The 17,642-nt window shown below is 43.0% G+C and overlaps 1 protein-coding gene across 1 annotated transcript in view; it reads right to left on the reverse strand.

Moving 5' to 3' along the window:
• DIP2C (disco interacting protein 2 homolog C) overlaps positions 1 to 17,642 on the reverse strand; it is a 235,832-nt gene that overhangs the window by 17,883 nt on the left and 200,307 nt on the right. The window contains exons 24-30 of the mRNA XM_054389931.1: positions 15,766 to 15,875; positions 14,895 to 14,975; positions 12,477 to 12,600; positions 10,794 to 10,915; positions 9,630 to 9,741; positions 9,410 to 9,519; positions 6,643 to 6,773 (exon numbers count right to left, since the gene is read on the reverse strand). Of these exons, the coding sequence (XP_054245906.1) occupies positions 6,643 to 6,773; positions 9,410 to 9,519; positions 9,630 to 9,741; positions 10,794 to 10,915; positions 12,477 to 12,600; positions 14,895 to 14,975; positions 15,766 to 15,875 (790 nt within the window). The remainder of the gene's footprint in view (positions 1 to 6,642; positions 6,774 to 9,409; positions 9,520 to 9,629; positions 9,742 to 10,793; positions 10,916 to 12,476; positions 12,601 to 14,894; positions 14,976 to 15,765; positions 15,876 to 17,642) is intronic.

A 17,642-nucleotide genomic window follows, 5' to 3' on the forward strand; every position in this document is an offset into this window, starting at 1 on the left:
AACTTGTGACATGAAACTGTGACACACCAGCCTGGTAAGGTAAACCTGACCTTTTCAAACCCAAGTGCCAAGGGTAAGCCATGAAATGGAACCTTCTCTTCAGGACTATGAGCAGGAATATGGACCAGGAACATGGATATGAGCACTCCTGTAGCATCTGCCTCAGGAATAAGATATACACCTTTGCAGTTCTTGAAGATGGGCTGCTCACCTAGGATGAGCTGCTCCTAGGTGAGTGCCCCTACTCCCCCCAAACCCAGATGACAGCTTTCCAGTTTAGAACAGGGTGTGTGTGACCTGGATGGCTTTACTTGGTATGATGAAGCCATAAAGGCTGCCTAAATCCAGCCTTAATGGCAGTTAATAATCCAAATAATTTAGGTCTCTGCTGGGGTTAAAATAATTCCATTTACCATCCAGTGAAAGCTTTCTGCTTTCATGTTGCTCGTATGCAGCCAGAGTAAAGTATGACTGAACCCTGAGCATGTGCTTCACATAAAGTAAAGAGATACTGGCAAAGTTACCCAAACCTGAAAGGAGCATGCTCTGAGCTCAAGTGACAGATGAAACCCAGCCAGAGAGCAGGAACAGTTTTTACTGTAAATATTAATTCACTCTTTCTTTCTCATGCAATCCCATTAAGTTTTTCAGAGAAGACCAAAAGTTAGGGCCCTGCAGACAATCAAGGTGTGTGATCTGTCTGCATGGTTCTTACAAACAGGAAGCTTTAACCACTTGAGTAAGAGCCTGGGATGTTCTCTAACCTGTATGAATAGAGTACACAAAGATCTGGCATCAAACCCTTCCTTCTGTCCCTGAACTCCTTTGGTTGATGAAACCAAAATCAGGAGAGAAAAAAATCTACCCAGTAATGAAGAAGCTACCAGGAGGTCAAAGGTGGGAGAATTATTACTCAGAATCATATTGAGCCACCTTATGTACCACTTACTCTGCTGGGCAGAACATACTAAAATAAAAACCAAAATCAGAAGTGCAGACTTTATCCCTGCACTGAGAAGTGCCCCCAGAAACTCCCCAGGAGGAGAAAACTGCATTGCTTGCAGCAGAAACATAGGAAATTGCTTCCAAGTGCATTTTACCAGGAAATGGTCCAAACCGGTGGAATTTGGCAATACAAATTCACATCACAGACTCTTCTGCCCCTTCAGCAACACTAATGAGTGGGGATGAACTGCCCCCCTCTCCTATCAACTTGTGCTGTCTTTGTGTTTGCTCTTAGCCTCCCACCAACAACCATGCAGCAAAGCATGATGATTTGGGTGCAGAATAAGCACATATTCTCCAGACTAAGGGAAACAAACACTCCTATGAGCAGACTCTGACTAAAACAAATGCTCTGGACAGACAGAACAAAATTGAGATGTTGCTGGTACCTCTTCTGAGTTTCCTAACCCCTCAGGAATTAAACAGCAGAGCAGCAGGGTGAAGAACTGGAGAGACTATCTGACAGACCTGGACATCTGTTTATCAGTCTCCACCAATTTTAGAAGATGGAGTAGGCAACAAAAGAAGACAAAAAAAGAGAGTGACTATGGAACATCCCTACATCGTCCTGTCACAATGACTTCTCAGGTACAGAGGCAGAGTGAAATGCAGTGGTAGCTAAGGAGGGAGATCACCTTTCAGAAGGCTGCCTTCCTTTAGGGGACTGTGAATTGAGGAGGAAACCCAAGTGTTCAGGTGGTGGATGAAGCCTTGGCTTCTGGCAGGAAGTGAAGAACCTTGTCTGCCTGCACTAGGCAAGGGCTGCCCAAGGACAGGATACTCCAGTCAAAGGCACCAGGATGTGTTTTGGTGTGACAGCACCATCTGATCACCTGTTCCACTGCCTGGCAAGCTGTTTTGGCAGCATATGGAGATAGAATCATAGAATCATAGAATCAAGAAGGCTGGAAGAGACCTCAAAGATCATTGAGTCCAACCTGTCACCCTAAACCTCATGACTATCTAAACCATGGCACCAAGTGCCATGTCCAATTCCCTCTTGAACACCTCCAGGGATGGTGACTCCACCACCTCCCTGGGCAGCACATTCCAATGGCCAACCACTCTCTCTGTGAAGAACTTTCTCCTCACCTCCAGCCTAAACCTCCCCTGGCGCAGCTTGAGACTGTGTCCTCTTGTTCTGGTGCTGGTTGCCTGGGAGAAGAGACCAAACCCCTCCTGGCTACAACCTCCCTTCAGGTAGTTGTAGACAGCAATGAGGTCACCCCTGAGCCTCCTCTTCTCCAGGCTAAACAGTCCCAGCTCCCTCAGCCTCTCCTCATAGGGCTTGTGCTCAAGGCCTCTCCCCAGCCTCGTTGCCCTTCTCTGGACATGCTCCAGCAATTCAACATCTTTCCTAAACTGAGGGGCCCAGAACTGGACACAGGACTCAAGGTGTGGCCTAACCAGTGCTGTGTACAGGGGTACAATGACCTCCCTGCTCCTGCTGGCCACACTATTCCTGATGCAGGCCAGGATGCCATTGGCTCTCTTGGCCACCTGGGCACACTGCTGGCTCATGTTCAGGCGGCTGTCAACCAGCACCCCCAGGTCCCTTTCCATCTGGCTGCTCTCCAGCCACTCTCACCCCAGATGCCTGGAAAGAGATCTTGGCACTTAACTGTTCCACTGAACCAAAGATTTACCCCATGCTGTGCTGAGACAGATTAACAGTAAAGTCTGAGGTTTCATTATGGTTCCAGAAGTTTCATCAGGGCAATAAACACTGACAAATGGCAACTGCAACCTGCAATTGCATTCTGGCAGGCTACTGCCCTGCCACTGCCCTTACTTCTGCTGTCCTTCTCAAGTGACATAAGCTGTTTCTCACTTCATAGCAGGATGCAAGGAGATACTGCTGAGTCTTGTACATACATGCATTCCCATTGGGAAGCATGCTGTTAACTGCTCCTGAGCACACACACATCACCTGGCAGCACCAGGAGTGAGAATCAGACACCTGGTGGAATGTGGAGTGCTCAAGGAGGCTCCTTACCTCAATACTTAAAGCAGGTGAGTAAGTTTTAAACCTCTGGCTAGTTTCTGTGTTGGAGTAAAAACAGAGCTGGCCATCTTGCCCTGCACAAATAACACCCAGCCTGGGGTTACCTGGAGGGTGCAGACAGCAGTGTCACTTCTGCTGGTGGCAGCACCTGCATTTGAGGCATCCTAACGCAGGAAGAGGCTAAGTGGGTCTGGCTCAGTTCATTAAAGCCCAGTTTGTATTTGGAAGTCATTAGTCAGACTTGGCACCACTCAGATGTTGCCTCAGCACTACCTCTCCTGCCCCTGACACTCCCTCACGTTACAGGCAGGTCTGCAGAGTGAGTCTGTCGAAGCACTGCAGAACTTTGCACATCAAGGTGAACCACGGAACCTCCAGCTGCTCTTGAACCTTCTAGACTTCATGGGCCGTGCAAATTGCCTCTCCCACAAATTACTGCTTCTCCCACAAATAAATAACTATCTCTACCACAAACTGCCACTGGCTAAAGGTTCCAGGGGAGATGGGCACAGGGCAGTATGGGCAGACACACCTCTACATTCCTCCTGCCCCGGTTATGCACTTTGCAACACACGAGAGATGGTTGTGTTCATATCCTTCACTTCCCAGGTCAGAATGATCTTCTTCTGATGTGGCTTTTAGGCTTCTTTAAGAGTATTAAAGAGAAATCCAGGAAAAGAATGTATTCTTTTATTGAATTATTAGTAAAAGCCTGTTAAAATTAGGAAGCTTGGGGTCTGTGCACTCACGTGATGGGGCTGATGACTCCTGCCACACCTGTGTTCAGTGCTGTTCAGTGACAAAGGGCCCAAGGAAACCCTGCTGGAGCATGCAGCCACTTCAGAGGGAACGTGGGAAATCCCATTTTTCACAAATGTATTGCTCTGCTTTGCAAGGTTTCTTGTCTTTATTATTTTATACCCTTTAGGTCATAAAATAATAAATCTTTAAGAAATAAAAAACTTTGCAAAACTATGCAATATGTTCCACACTTACCAAAGGGCTGGCTCCATGCTCCAGCAGCTTTCCTAAGTAGCTTTGACCTCCCAGAATGGGGCATTCTGGGGCAGCACAGTGGAGCAGGCCACCACAAGGCCTAAGCACCTACAATGGGGTAAAAGGTTAGTTTTCTCTCATTCCTTACTCAGTGCCTCCTTTGGGCTAGTTAATAAAGGGATTCAAATGTACTTGTCATTTAAACTGCACCCAGCAGAGGAGGTTTCTTTCTCTTCCTGCTGGGCCCCTCAAATGCAGACTTTCTGTTCAGGTCTCCAAAGCCCCTAGCTGATCAAAAATGGAAGAATGACTCACTGCCATGTGCCATCAGAGGTGTTCCTTTGCTCAATGGGAGTGGTGACAGACAAGCCTAAAGGTACTGTAGGACCCCTTCAGGTAGAAATCTGGGCTGTAAAATCATAGCATCATAGAACACTTGGGGTTGAAAAGGACCTCTAAAGGTCATCTAGTTATGACCCCCTGCAGTGAGCAGGGCTATATTCAACTAGATCAGGTTGCTCAGAGCCCCATCCAATCTCATCTTGAATGTTTCCAGGGATGAAGCATCTGCTATAAATTGTAAAAAACTTTTCCTTATATCTAGTCTAAATCTCTGCTCTTTTAGTTTAAAACCCTATCCCTTTTCCTGTCACAACAGGTCCTTCTCTCTTAGACTGTCCCCATCTTTCTTAGAAGCCCCCTCTAAGTTTTGAAAGGCTGCAATAAGGTCTCCTGTGAGCTTTCTCTTCTCTGAGCTGAACAACCCCAACTCTCTCAGCCTTTCTCTTCATAGGAGAGGTGTTTCAGTTCTTTGATTATTTTTATGGCACTCTTCTGGACCTGTTCCAATGCCCTTCTTGTGCTGAGGATTCCAGAGTTGCACACAGTACCCCAGGTGATGTCTCTCCAGAGCAGAGTACAGCAGCAGAATCATCTCCCTCAACCTGCTGCCCAAACTTTGTTTGATGCAGCCCAGGACACCACCGGCCTTCTGCTCTGTGAGCGCAAAAATGCTGGTGAGGGTTTGGATATGCTAAACTACAAGAAATAAAACGTGAAGTTGTAAACTTTTAAGTTAGGAAGAGAAACGTCTAACAATCTAATTTTTTCCTATCACATCAAATAGGAGTCATTGCTAAAATAGCAATGAAATGGAAATTAAGTTTGTAAGTGGAAATAATGGAGCTGTGTGTGATGTCAGCTACCTCTACATGACATTCAGAATTCAAGGAGCCTGTGATTATAAGAAAAGGAGATCAGAGGCAAAGAAGGGATTGACACTATGGTTCACAAGACTGGAGTGTTGCTGGTGTGATCTGTTTCCTCAATACCCTGCTTTCCCCTCTCTTCTTTGAAAATGATATAAAACTGCCTATTCCTTCTTTAAGCCACAAAGGGGCATAGCCCTTGATTGCTTTCTCCTGAAAGTCTGCTGACAGTCATACCCTTTTCCTCCAAAAAGGCTGAATACTATCAGTACTGGGAAGGATCTAAGGGAGTGATTTAATTAAAATCTCAACATTCCTGAAAGGTTTTCTGAGTTCTTTTGCAGTCTCAACATTTTTATTTCTGTGTTGGGGATATCAGACATGGAGATATGATTCTGCAAAAGAAGAAAGCTTATCTGCATGTAAAATCTGAAATAATATTAGGCTGAGTACAGTTTAAATCAAGAAAGACTAATCAAGAATGAATAAGAGAATACTGTTAATCTTTGCCCCATTTAATAACAAGTATTTTGAAAGGGCAAGAAACCAGGGCAATAGCCTACTTTTAAATAAACAATACTTGCTCAGAACTAATTGTTGCAGTTGCTACCAAGACTTGCTTCCCTCCAGAATTTAGTAAATGGGTAAAAAGCATATCCAGAGTGCTTTTATTGCTCTGGTTTGTCTTCATTTTGGTGAATAAAATCAGCCGTTCTGCCAAGATCAAAGATCTTCCTGTGGGGGGAGCAAAGATGTCAGACTACTGTGACTCAAAGATGCCTTCACAAAAATGTGCTTAACAGTCCATAGCTCTTCCCCCTTGCAGCAACCCAGCTAACTTTAAAAAAAGAAAGGAAAAAAAAGGAAATTAAAAAGTCAATGGCACTACTTTCAGTGCTGAACTGTAACTTGCCTGGAGTATTAAGTAGAAGTGTTAACTTGCTAACCTCTGCATTAACTGAGAAAGCTGATTTGTATTTCACAACCTTTTTTCTGATGGCTTTGCTACTGCCATTAGAAGTATCCTTCTGCAAGAAAACACACTTCCATGTGTCTGCAAAAATTACAGCTCTAAGCTCAACAAGTGAGGAAGTCCCTGATACCTACTCATGCTTTCAGATTACAGAATGAAAAAGAGGAAACTGCTTCTGTGAGGCAGTAGTGGTAGAGTGCAGCCTTCATCAACACAAAAATCAGTCAGACTCTGCAGAGACAGCAGGAGCTCAGTGAGCAGCTATGTTGGTGCTCTGCACTCCCAAGTTTAAATACCTTCAGCCACGCCCCACTGCGAGTATACTCTCCTAGAGCACTCTCCACGTAGTTTTCTGCTATTGCCTGTGTCAGTCTCAGAGGCACTGTCTGCTCCTCCCATTCTGTCATCACTCACACCACCCGGGTTGTGCTGCTGCAGCACAACGGAAACCTCACCTGCAGAGGCACCAGAGGACAAACCCAAGTCCACAGTAGGGGTCCAAGCAGATAGCAACTTCTCTGGAGGGATAAAGTTCACACTGCAGCTTAATAGAACGACAAAAGGCACTAGTGGCTGCATGAGACATCTGAAAGACAAGAGCAAAGTAATTACAATGATTAACTGTGTCCTTTGGAAGGCTCATCGTCACACTGAGCCAAGTGCTTGAAGCAGTTACAGGGTGCAAACAAATGTTGACTTTGTGCTCAGTGTAAACACACACGTAATTTATATCTAAGAAAACAGAACTTCTCTTCAAGAGGGCATCCAAATAACGGTGAAAAGGGGAGGGGTGACAGAATGAATAAGTTCAAAGTGATTTAGGGAGAAAGCTGTGAGAGGTTTAAAGATGTGCTCCAAGCTGTATCACAGCTCATGACAGCAGCCAAACTTTCCAGAGGAACAACTGAACGACTTTAGCATCTGACTGAAATATTTTGATCATCAGTAACATATTCCTAAGTATCTATTTCATAATACAATGACTGAATGCATCAACACACCTCTTAAACTGAGGAGGATTGTGCATGCAAAAGGGTTCTAAGGACCTAATCATTCAGTGATAAAGATCCCCAATAAAGGTAGCAGGATTCTGTAATGTGTTACCCAGCTCCTAATGGAGTCAAAGGCTCTTAAAAGCTTGGTAAGAAAGCTCTCAAAGGTAAAACAAGCAGAAAGCAAGTCCTGAGGTGTTTCCCACACTCACAAATCCTTGTTTGCAGTGGGAACAGAACTGCATCTTTTCTTTTTTGTCCTTTCTGTTAACATCAAGGTAACCATGTTGGAAACAGCCTAGACAGGATTGCACACATCTAACTTTTGATCTCTGCCACATACCAAGCTAGTTGCCTTATATACTGTTAGAGTCAATGGAATGGAACAGGCAGTTGGAAGGTAAAATTAAATTGGTCTTAAGGTAAACAGGGGAGTAAAGCTCCAGAAGTGATTTTTTTTCTCCATTGCCATAACAGGGGCTGGACATGTTCCAAGTGATGCAAAAGAAACAGCTGAAAACAGGTGTCCACAGTTTGCAGATACCTTCTACTCCTGCTGAATTAAGATCAGTTTTTCACACAGGATTAAAAACTGAACTCTACAGGTCCAGAACTTGTGTTCTTCTGTGAAGTTTACACCATGCTGGGTGCAAGCTATTGGAAAAGTTTACAGTAAACCACTTCCAAAGTGATTACATAACATTTATCAGCCTTTCAGAAGCCACCAAAGGTTTTTAGTTATCTCTTTTTCATTCAGCACCACTACATTATAAATACAAGCCTTGGGGTCTTTTATGATCCTTTTATAAGTAAATAACCACTGGTGATGATTTAGCAGATGGTAACTGTTTACATAAACCTGCTGAGTCAGTGATCTGGAGCCTTGGTGACCTAGATATCAGAAGCTAATCAGGAATTCCTTGACAGACTTCTCCAGATTTCCCTTTAGCTGTATTAGGAACAGCTCTGCTGACTTGCTGTGCCTTTGACTATCTTTGAAGCTTTCCCAATCTTGATTTTGCATAGTAGCAGTCATTTCCCCAAGCCTGAGAAGGTGGAATTCAGACCTGATTTCATATGGATAACTCCATCTGAAAAAATCCTTAAGGTTTGCTTTAGAAGAGAAGAAGCCTTACGTTACACTCAGCCGTTCAAAACCAGACATTTCAGGTGAGTCAGATGAATTACAGCCTAAAGTCCCTGCTTCTCTCATTGATTATTGAGGAGCCCAAGGAGTGGTCTCTGTCTGCAGGCATTTAAAGTTAATGATGAAACAAATCTTCCAGGAGTATCCAATATGTGACCATCAGCCAGCAGAGCCATTTAACCATCAGTCAGCCTTGGGCTGGTCACTATACTGCTTTGTGCTTCAACTTGTTCATCTGAAAACTGGCAAAATGATGCTTTCTTTGTTCATAAAGCGTGCTGACAGCTTCTGAAAATAGATGGGTGATATCAAGGGAATAAAATAAATGCTAGGAGTGTGATATGCCTGCAGAGATTGCAGAAGTATACATAATACTATACATATACATAATATGCAACATGGAGGAGTAAGGAAATCACAGGTAGGAATAGGAGAGTGATTTTACCTTTACCTGTGTGTTGGGTTAAACCAACACTGCAGTAATGTATAAGTTAGCAGCTAGGTGAAACAGCTTTGATGGATTGTGGATGGAGGGTTGGTGAAAACAGCAGAACAGAGATTTAAAGAGCTCAAGATGCCTAAGCTTATCAAACAAATCTTTCAATGCATTTCTTGCTGCCTACTCTTGTATTGTACAAGGTGAATATAAGAGATATCAACAGTTCCCTTAACTGCATGAAGAAGAGAATATTGAAAACCAATGGCCAGTCACAATGAGGAGGAAATGGTGAATGGGCACTGAACAAGTAGCAAGAGGATAACTAAGTCTCATATTTTCTTCATATAATGGAAAAGAGAGATGCATCAGTTGAAGAATGCTGCAGGCAGACATGCCAGTGGGTTATCCACGTGGTATTGTAAAGAAGATTTCAATTGGAGAAGCAGGAGAGGGGATTAACTCACCACACAGCATCGCACTGAGCATGGAAGATCTAATTTAATGTGAAGGAATCAAATAATCACTGCAAGGCAGGAAGCAGTTCAATCTTTAGAACAAAAATGAACAGTAGTCATAGATGAGGAGCAGTGTACCCCCTGCCAGCCAGGCATGACTGCAGGAATGCCACTGTGCCCAGCCCTTACCTTCACCCCTGCCAGCATGCCGGTTGTGGAGACGCTGAAGTCAAGATAGGCAAGTGTGTCAGGATTAGAAGGTTTGTAGATCTGGGCAGGCCGCTTCTTTGGCAAATCATCTGGGGAGAAGAGAGGAGGACAATGTGGTAGGTTACTGCCAGGGCAGACAGAGCTCGGAGTGCCTGACAAAGGCAGTGACCAACAGAGTCCCCCTAGCCTCGGTGCTCACCTGTATCTAGGACAGGAGGCCACGTTCTGATGTCCACTGCTGCTGCTGCCTCTCGTGACCGCAGCAACTTACATATTAACTGTGTAGTCATCAAGCAGGCAGAGCGGCTCACCTGGGATTGAGAAAGAAGTAATATCACAGTGGGATACTGATTGATTCGCCCATGAAAAGCAGCAGGACTGGGATTTATTTTCTGCCAGAAGAGGACACAGCTTTATTAGTCTTAATGTTTTCTGGTCAGGAGGCGGAAAGATGCACGAAAAATGCAGCTCAAAAAGCGCACAAAGCCACGTGAGTTTTGCAAATTACATGAAAATTGCACTTGGATTAGATCAGTGTAATGAAACCAAAGGCACCTTAAGAGTGAGAATGTGACTTTTCCAACACAATATCAACCCAGATTCCAACACAATTATCAACCCAGATTGCCAGCACAGTAGACTGACCAAAACATCTCCTCTGTGATGGTAATAGATCTTGGTTTATAAACAATGTTTCCACATTGCCCAAAACCTGAACTGACATAAAAAAAAAAAAAATTACTACCTTAAGTCAGTTTTATGTTAGTCACACATTTCCATTTCCTGTGTCAGTAATAAACCACAGGGAGCTCTTCTTATACTGGCAAAAGTAGCTCTAAACCAGAAATTGTGCAAGTTGCACTAAGAAATGAAATGGTGAACTTCTGCACTGAATTTCAGTTGACATGCTGAAGGTATTCTCCTTTAAAATTTGCCCGTTTTGAAATTTCATGAGTAACGACTACAGGAATGTTTCTTGCTGATTATGAAAATCAATTACTTAAGGAAATATTCTGCCAAACACATATGTGAGCACTGTTAATCACTGAAGATAGTACAGAGGAGAAGCTGTCAGAACAGCATCTTTCTTCCTTTCCTGAACTTTGAGAATCTGTGCAAATATTGCTAGTAGTATTTTTTTCTTTAAAGAATCTGAAACGTTTCATTGAACACTGAATTTCCAGTGATCAGCCTAAGGAAATCAGTGGCCATCTGTTGACTAAATTTTACCACTGAAGTCCTGGACCTTTGGAAGGAACACAACTCTTCACCACACTCTACCATTCACTTAAGTTCCATTCCTAAAGATGCCTAAATCCATTGCACACTGTATCTGCTTGTGGACTTTCAGGTGTCTGCTCACCTCCACAATCATCTTCACTGTAGGTAACGTGGTAGCTATGTTCTGGGGGTGTGGAGGTCGAACTGTGATTGGCACACAGCCTGCATACAGGCATCCATAAAATGCGGCAATCAGGTCTATTCCTGTATGAAGAACAAAACAAAAATTCTCCCCTGAAAATCAAATCATCTAATCACAGATGCAGATGTCAGCATAACTATTACTTGGAAGTCGACCTGGAAGGTTAAATGAGCAACTAAGCCCTTTAACAGACTTCTTTTCCAGCCTGTTGTCAGTATTTGTTCAGCTTGACTGATTCCATTCAATGATACTGTTCTAAGCAAGAAAAAACAAAGGTGACACACAAAGCTGCAGCCAGATACTAGAATTTAGATGAACTCCATTCTTCAGGAAGTAATCTGTTAAAAAGACTGATTTCTACAGATCAATTATCTTCCTGAATTTACATTTAGAGACAAATAAGTCTACAAGAGGGGTGCCCCAGCAAAGAGATAGGTAGGATGATGCTTGTTCCCATCAACCGCAGAAAGAACATCTGGCGGCTTCATTAAAAACCTTCTCATGTTCCTTTTAAGCTTATATATGCAGCTTTAACTTATCTGCCTGAAATATTACAGTAAAAAAAAGGAATCAGGATTTTAAAATCCTGCTTCTAACATAAAATCAGGTGTTGTTCTATATAAATACTGACTGCAGGGGACAAATTGTGGACAGCACACTTCAGGCTATCTAAGGAGGCTGAACAGACAGCAGCACAAAAGTCCCTTGAACACTGTTGTTTGATAACTTCCTGGTGCTGTACCCAGGCTGTGATAAGATGACAATGGGGGATGTTTCATCCTCTCAGTGGAAATGGACCTGCAGTACTGGTAGGTTAGTGTTCCTTAAATAAAGTGCTTTATTCATAGGAAAGGAAATACAGACAATAAACCCTGAAGTTCGAAATAGCAGTCTTCTTTTGTGGAAGAGGTTTTCTCATATTTAATGCCAAGAAATTACTCCTATAAAGATTTAACCAGTATCTCACATCCCTTAAAACCCAAATATCACAATACAGACCTTAAACCAGACTGTTTGTTTCACCAACACACGTGAAATGCTAAGGATAAAAGAGCAGCACTAGATCAGAAATAATTCCAGGCATGGTATCAGTTAACACAAGCTTAAAAGCTTGTATGTCAAAGGATGAAAATCCAAGCACAGAGATGTCTCTAGGCTGAAGATCTACAGAGAAAATAGTGACAATAATTTGGTACTTCTTAATCATCTGCATTTATTCATCATATTTCTACTGTAAAAAAAAAAAAGGATTACTAATTAGGTACTGCACTTCCGAGAGGGAATTCAGCAGGCAAGTCTAAGAGCACTCAGCAAAACAGAGTATTTTAGCAGAACTCTGTGTTCATAAAATGGTAGATTTCCAGCAAATGAAAAGCAAAGCAGTAATTAAGTTTGACCACTTGTAAGAGACAGGTCTTAGAAACAAAGGTTAATCTTAATCTGATCCCATGGAAATAATATCCCTGCACATGTGCAAAAGAGAAACTATCTTCAGTATGTGTGATTAAGTTCAACATCATGTACCAAGGCAGAGACTTTGTATTTTGCCAGTTTCATAGGTTGGTAATGCCACCAATGCAAACTTTTGGGACTACCAAGGTAGTGAACATGGCAGTTCTTTACCTGGTGGGTAAACCAAAGCCACGTGGTCTCCATCCTGTAAATGTCCCCTCTCCATCAACATGACAGCTATCTTCTCAGCTCTTTTGTGTAGCTGGACACACGTTAGCGAGTTGGCTATTGTTCCCTGCACAGGAGGAAGGGAAACATCACAGGAGAGAACACAATGCACTGAAACTCCTGTTTTCCTCTGCACTTTAGGAGCTGCTGCATGAGGTGCCACCACAATATGTCATGCGATCAACTTAAACATGGAAACCTTCAGTCTTATGCCAAACTGTAGTTGGAAGGAAAAAACATGTTTGTAAAGCAGAGGAACGTTCTCTGTTCCTTTTTCTGTAGCTTCTGTACTTCCCCTGCTACACACGCAGCATTCCTGCTGCAGCCAGGAAAGTGCCTTTAAGGTCTTTGCAGCAATCTAGAGGCTCTGTGGAAAGCAATCCTGGAAATTGGACTTTGTCGTCTGCACACTGGAGCAAAGCCAAATAGCACAGCAGAAACACTTCAAAAGACAGAGGAGAAAACAATACTTTGTGACAGGGAAAAGAATTAGTCTGGAACAAAAGCTAAGCACACACATATAAATGAAACAGAGAAGAAAGGCATTTGTTGAACTTGAGTCACTCTGGCCAGCATGAAAAAAAAAGGGAAAGCGCCAAGGTGATACAGTTTGGCCCTCTGAAGCACTTCTAATAGCACCAACCCAAAAGGATCAAAGGAGGAAAAAGATGCACACTTAGGATACAGTATCACTGTCCAGGGAGACAGCACTGCAGAGAAAACAAGGTCTACCTTTTTTAAGTATTCCCCACCCTCTGCTCTAACTGGGCAAGGAACAACAAGCATTTGGTCTGCTTGTTGATTTCTGTCCATCATCAGCACCCAACACAGCACTGCAGTTTTTACTGACCAGAAACTTGAGAGAGAGAGCAGTTTGATGTGTCTAGCACTGGAACTAGTGGGATGTTACCAGGCATCACTTCACATTTCCTACCTTTATTATAATCAACAAAGAGGACAACCTAGCTGAAAATAAAAAGGACCAAGTGAGGGCTTAGCTTCAACATCCTCAGGCAATTTTAATCAGTCCTCTGAAAAATGTGGAGATAATTTCACTAAGAAAGCTGCTTCTGAAGATGTAAAGTTATACTGATACTGGACTAGAGATGAGTTTCATCTGAGCAGCCATGATTATGGCCAGAGTGACGTGAGGTCTGGCTGTTCCTGTCACAGTAGACCGGCCAGCAGGAATGTGCTTCAACTTGGAGTTTCTTTCAAGAGAAAGAGAATTGCTGCAAATCCTGTAAAGATGTGCAAACTTTGTTTACATGTAAGACTTCTGGCATGTGCTGCATGTGGACCAGGGAAAGGCAGGGAAGCAGAATCCTGTTGTTGGACAAGCACCATGGGCACGCACCAGGCAACTATTCCCTTGGGGCCTTTATATGAGGTGTCCTGCAACGTGAAGGTGTCCTGCAATGTGAAGCTGTTGCAATCCATGACACAGACTAAAAACAATGCACTTCACTAATGGTGAAATGTTCCAAATTCTCAAACAGCCTGGGGTGCCAGGGACACACTCATCTCAGTGGGTTTCTGTTAGTCATCCCCTGCAGGATGCCTGGCCGGTTTAGAACAACATGTCAGACAATGTGCATGGGAGACCGAAAGGGAAAAGCTACAAACCAGAACTAAAATTCAAGATGGGTACTAACACCTGCCACTATTCCAGATCCCTCCTCTCCTGGAGACCCTCACACACAATGTATGTTTCCCCATTTGGACAGATTTGTCTGGATGTACTGTGGCAGAAAATCTGACTTTCATTTTCTGCAGCGATAAGTAATGAAATGCTGTGCCAGGCTGGCACCTCATGGAAGCAACACAGAGAGATTTATTACTGATCCTCTGCAGACCTGGATGGATTCTGGGCGTACCTCTTCTTCTCTTCACTTCCTTTCTCCAGTCTTACACCATCTTCAGGTGGCCCGATCTCAAAACCAATAATCATTGCTTTACTTAGGGAAAATGCTTGGGCTTTGCCAAGTCTATGCTTTTCAAATTGGAAATCAGGCTGGTGAGCAGTATCAAGTACTCCTCTTTGCTATAGGAGTGATTGGTATTGAAAGAGATCTGCAGTGTCAGCTCACCCACAACATGTATGTGGTGGAAAAAGAAATGAGAAATGTGTAGGGTACACTGTCTGATACAGAAGCAATCTGTATTTTGACAACTGGCAATAATTATTCTCTTTTCCTTTCTGCTTCAGAAAACATTAAATATAACTGCTGAGTATTAAAGGGAAAGGAAACAGAAAGGTCCTGGTTCAGCCACAGCACCCACAGGTGCAATGCCAGCTGAAACGCCAGTGTGCCATTTCCCACACAACAGCCTGGCAGAGCAATGCTCTGAGGTTCTTACCCTGCAGTTGAGTAGAGTGTAGAGCACGTGGTCAGGAGTGGTCTGAGCTCTCCACTGCAACACTTCTGAGAGGAAGAGGAACTAAAATAAAGCAGAGCGATGGTCATGACTCCAAACAACTTCTTCACTTTAAAACCCAGGTAACTATTCTGGCTAGTTTAGCTGTGTCTTTCTCATTTCTATGCTACATTTTACATCTCTATCCAGAACCAAAGATAAATTCATTCTTTTGCTGTCACACACACTTATAGTGAGGTGTTTTCGCGTTGTAGCAGCAGCCTCTCTGGAAGTGAAGCCACTGCTGGGACTATGATCTATTACCACCTCTACTTTCAAAGCAACAAACCAGTTGTTACTGATCTCTCTGCATTTAAGCGCGCTTTTAACTCTTTAACTCCCTCACTTTTTCTTACTAAAGATATACAAATGTTTACACAGTTTAGAACTTACTAATGTAATGACTCACATAAGCCCCTAAAAGAAGTAAAATTCAACGCAATTTATAGGATCAAAATAACAACAACTTAGCTCAGGGCCATACATGCAAACAAAATCCCTTGGACTCCACTTGAACTAGTGAAGAGCTGTCCTCCAGGGTGATTTGGGGTTGAAGCTCTATTAAACCTTTCCACCATGTTTGCTTTGTTGTCTTATGTAAATTTATTTTTAAAAAATACATACAAACAAAATGCAGTGAACTCCCCTCAAGTCTATTCTGTATTTATCAGTAAAAGGGGTTCTGAAATATTTTAGTACGAATTAAACAAATCCTTCAACAAGTTCTGTAGTCACAATTATACAATCGATGCACCACCAAATGTCCTGATGCTAAGTAGTTTAACAAAAGCCGTATCACAAAAGCTTAGCTTACCTTTCTGGCTTGGTCATTATCTTCTATTTGCCCCAAATCTCTACCACTGGCTTGTGCAATTCTTTTTCCAGAGACCAAGTTCCCCACCATCACAGAGGCAGGACCAATTTCTAGAATAAAGCAGAAGTGTGCTAAGTGAAATGAAAACTCTTTGTTTGTGGGTAACAATTCTTTGTACTCTTGCATTACATCATCTTTTCCTCATTGCTATCCACAGCACCAAATCTTGAACACAGCTCTGTTGACACACAATTGGATTGATGGGTAAGAAAGAGCTTGGATGACAGGTAGGCCTGGCTTCATCTTCTCCAAGCAGATCTAAATGAGGAGCACACCTCACATGGGTTCTCTGCTGCCAGTGATACTTCTTTTCTGCCTTGGTGTGATGGTTTGAAACTGTCTTTTTAATTTTTCCTTGCAAAGTTCAGAACAGAGAAAGTGAAAGAATGTAAATAAGTCACTATTGGGTGTAAGAAAGCAAAATAACAATTGTTCTAAACACTTCCATTGGATAGATAGAAATGTTTAAGAACTATTACCCAAAACAAAGTAGGCATTCGGCACATTCTGCGTTCGGCAGTGGGGGCAGTTGCTGGGCTGTCTGGCTGCTGTTTCTTCTTCTCTTCTGGCTGAAGATAACACACTGACCTTGGCAGCTAAGTTAACAACTTTCTGTTTAACTAACTCTGCTTCTCTGTCCAGGGGGGTCTGGGGGGGAAGCTCCTGCGAGAGAGAGGCCCCTTTGGGAGGGTCCCCTTGGGGGGAAGCAAAGGGAGATCAATTGTGCTTTTTCTGTTGATTGTATATATTTGTGAATGTTGTGAATTTTGTATATTTGTACATATTCATTGCATTTCATTGTAGATTTTAGACTCTGCTTGTAAATACAGCTTTTCATTTGCTTCCAGACTGAGCTAGCCTGGTTATTGTTGGTGGGGGGGAATTTCAGCTCACACCGACACACTTTTTTTATTTTTGGCGCTCCAATTCGGGGCTCGATTGCTTGTGATTTATTTCTGCTCAGATTAGGAAGCAAAATGAAGCTGTTTTGGATTTTGAGTAATTTTATTTCATCTATTATCGGTGCAATTGTTTACAGATGGGCTGTTTCCTGCATGATAGACAAGATTGTGAGATATGTGGCATATAAGTCATTTCTTTGGGTTAAGAACAAGTTACTGAATGTTGGTGAATGCTGTTGTGGTCTTATTGGGCTAAGAAGCTATGGTAACTCAACTATGGATCTGTTAGCAGACACATATGAGTTTGTTACTCCTCTTACAACTACAGAGGGTCCTTGGAACCAGTGGTACCCTAGATATCTTGTACTAGCCTTAATCTTAATTGCTTCTTGGAATATCATGGCTACTGATAGCACTGTGTCAAGAAAGACATAAGGCTACTTGCTCTTCCAACTCTGCTGTGAATGTGAAAACCAATCCAGTAAATTTGGTGGCCACTGTAAGCAGAAAGCGTAAAGGAGCTGCAGGAGGAGATGCAGATGCTGCAGGAGATGGTGCAGATGGAGATGAGGGTCCTTCTACTCAGGGTCCCTCTGTTAAGAAAGATCCTTCTGATGAGGAAGAGAGGGTTAGCCTTAAAACTCTGGTAGACCTCTTGAGACCCCACATGGATGATGGAGATGTAGGTCAGGATGTAGACCCTAGTAGATTAGCAACTGCTGGCAGAGCCTCTGAACTCAAAGAAATTCAACGGAGGATTAAAATAGGATTATGGGGACAGCAACCTCAGGATGATGATGATGATGAGGAGGAGGATGACATACAGTCAACTAATGCACCCAGACAGGAAATTAGACATGTGAGGAAGGATTACATCAGAGGAGATAATGAGCCAGTCCTGTCTTGGCTAGCCAG

This window comes from Indicator indicator, chromosome 20, assembly GCF_027791375.1.
Source record: "Indicator indicator isolate 239-I01 chromosome 20, UM_Iind_1.1, whole genome shotgun sequence".
Taxonomy (NCBI): domain Eukaryota; kingdom Metazoa; phylum Chordata; class Aves; order Piciformes; family Indicatoridae; genus Indicator; species Indicator indicator.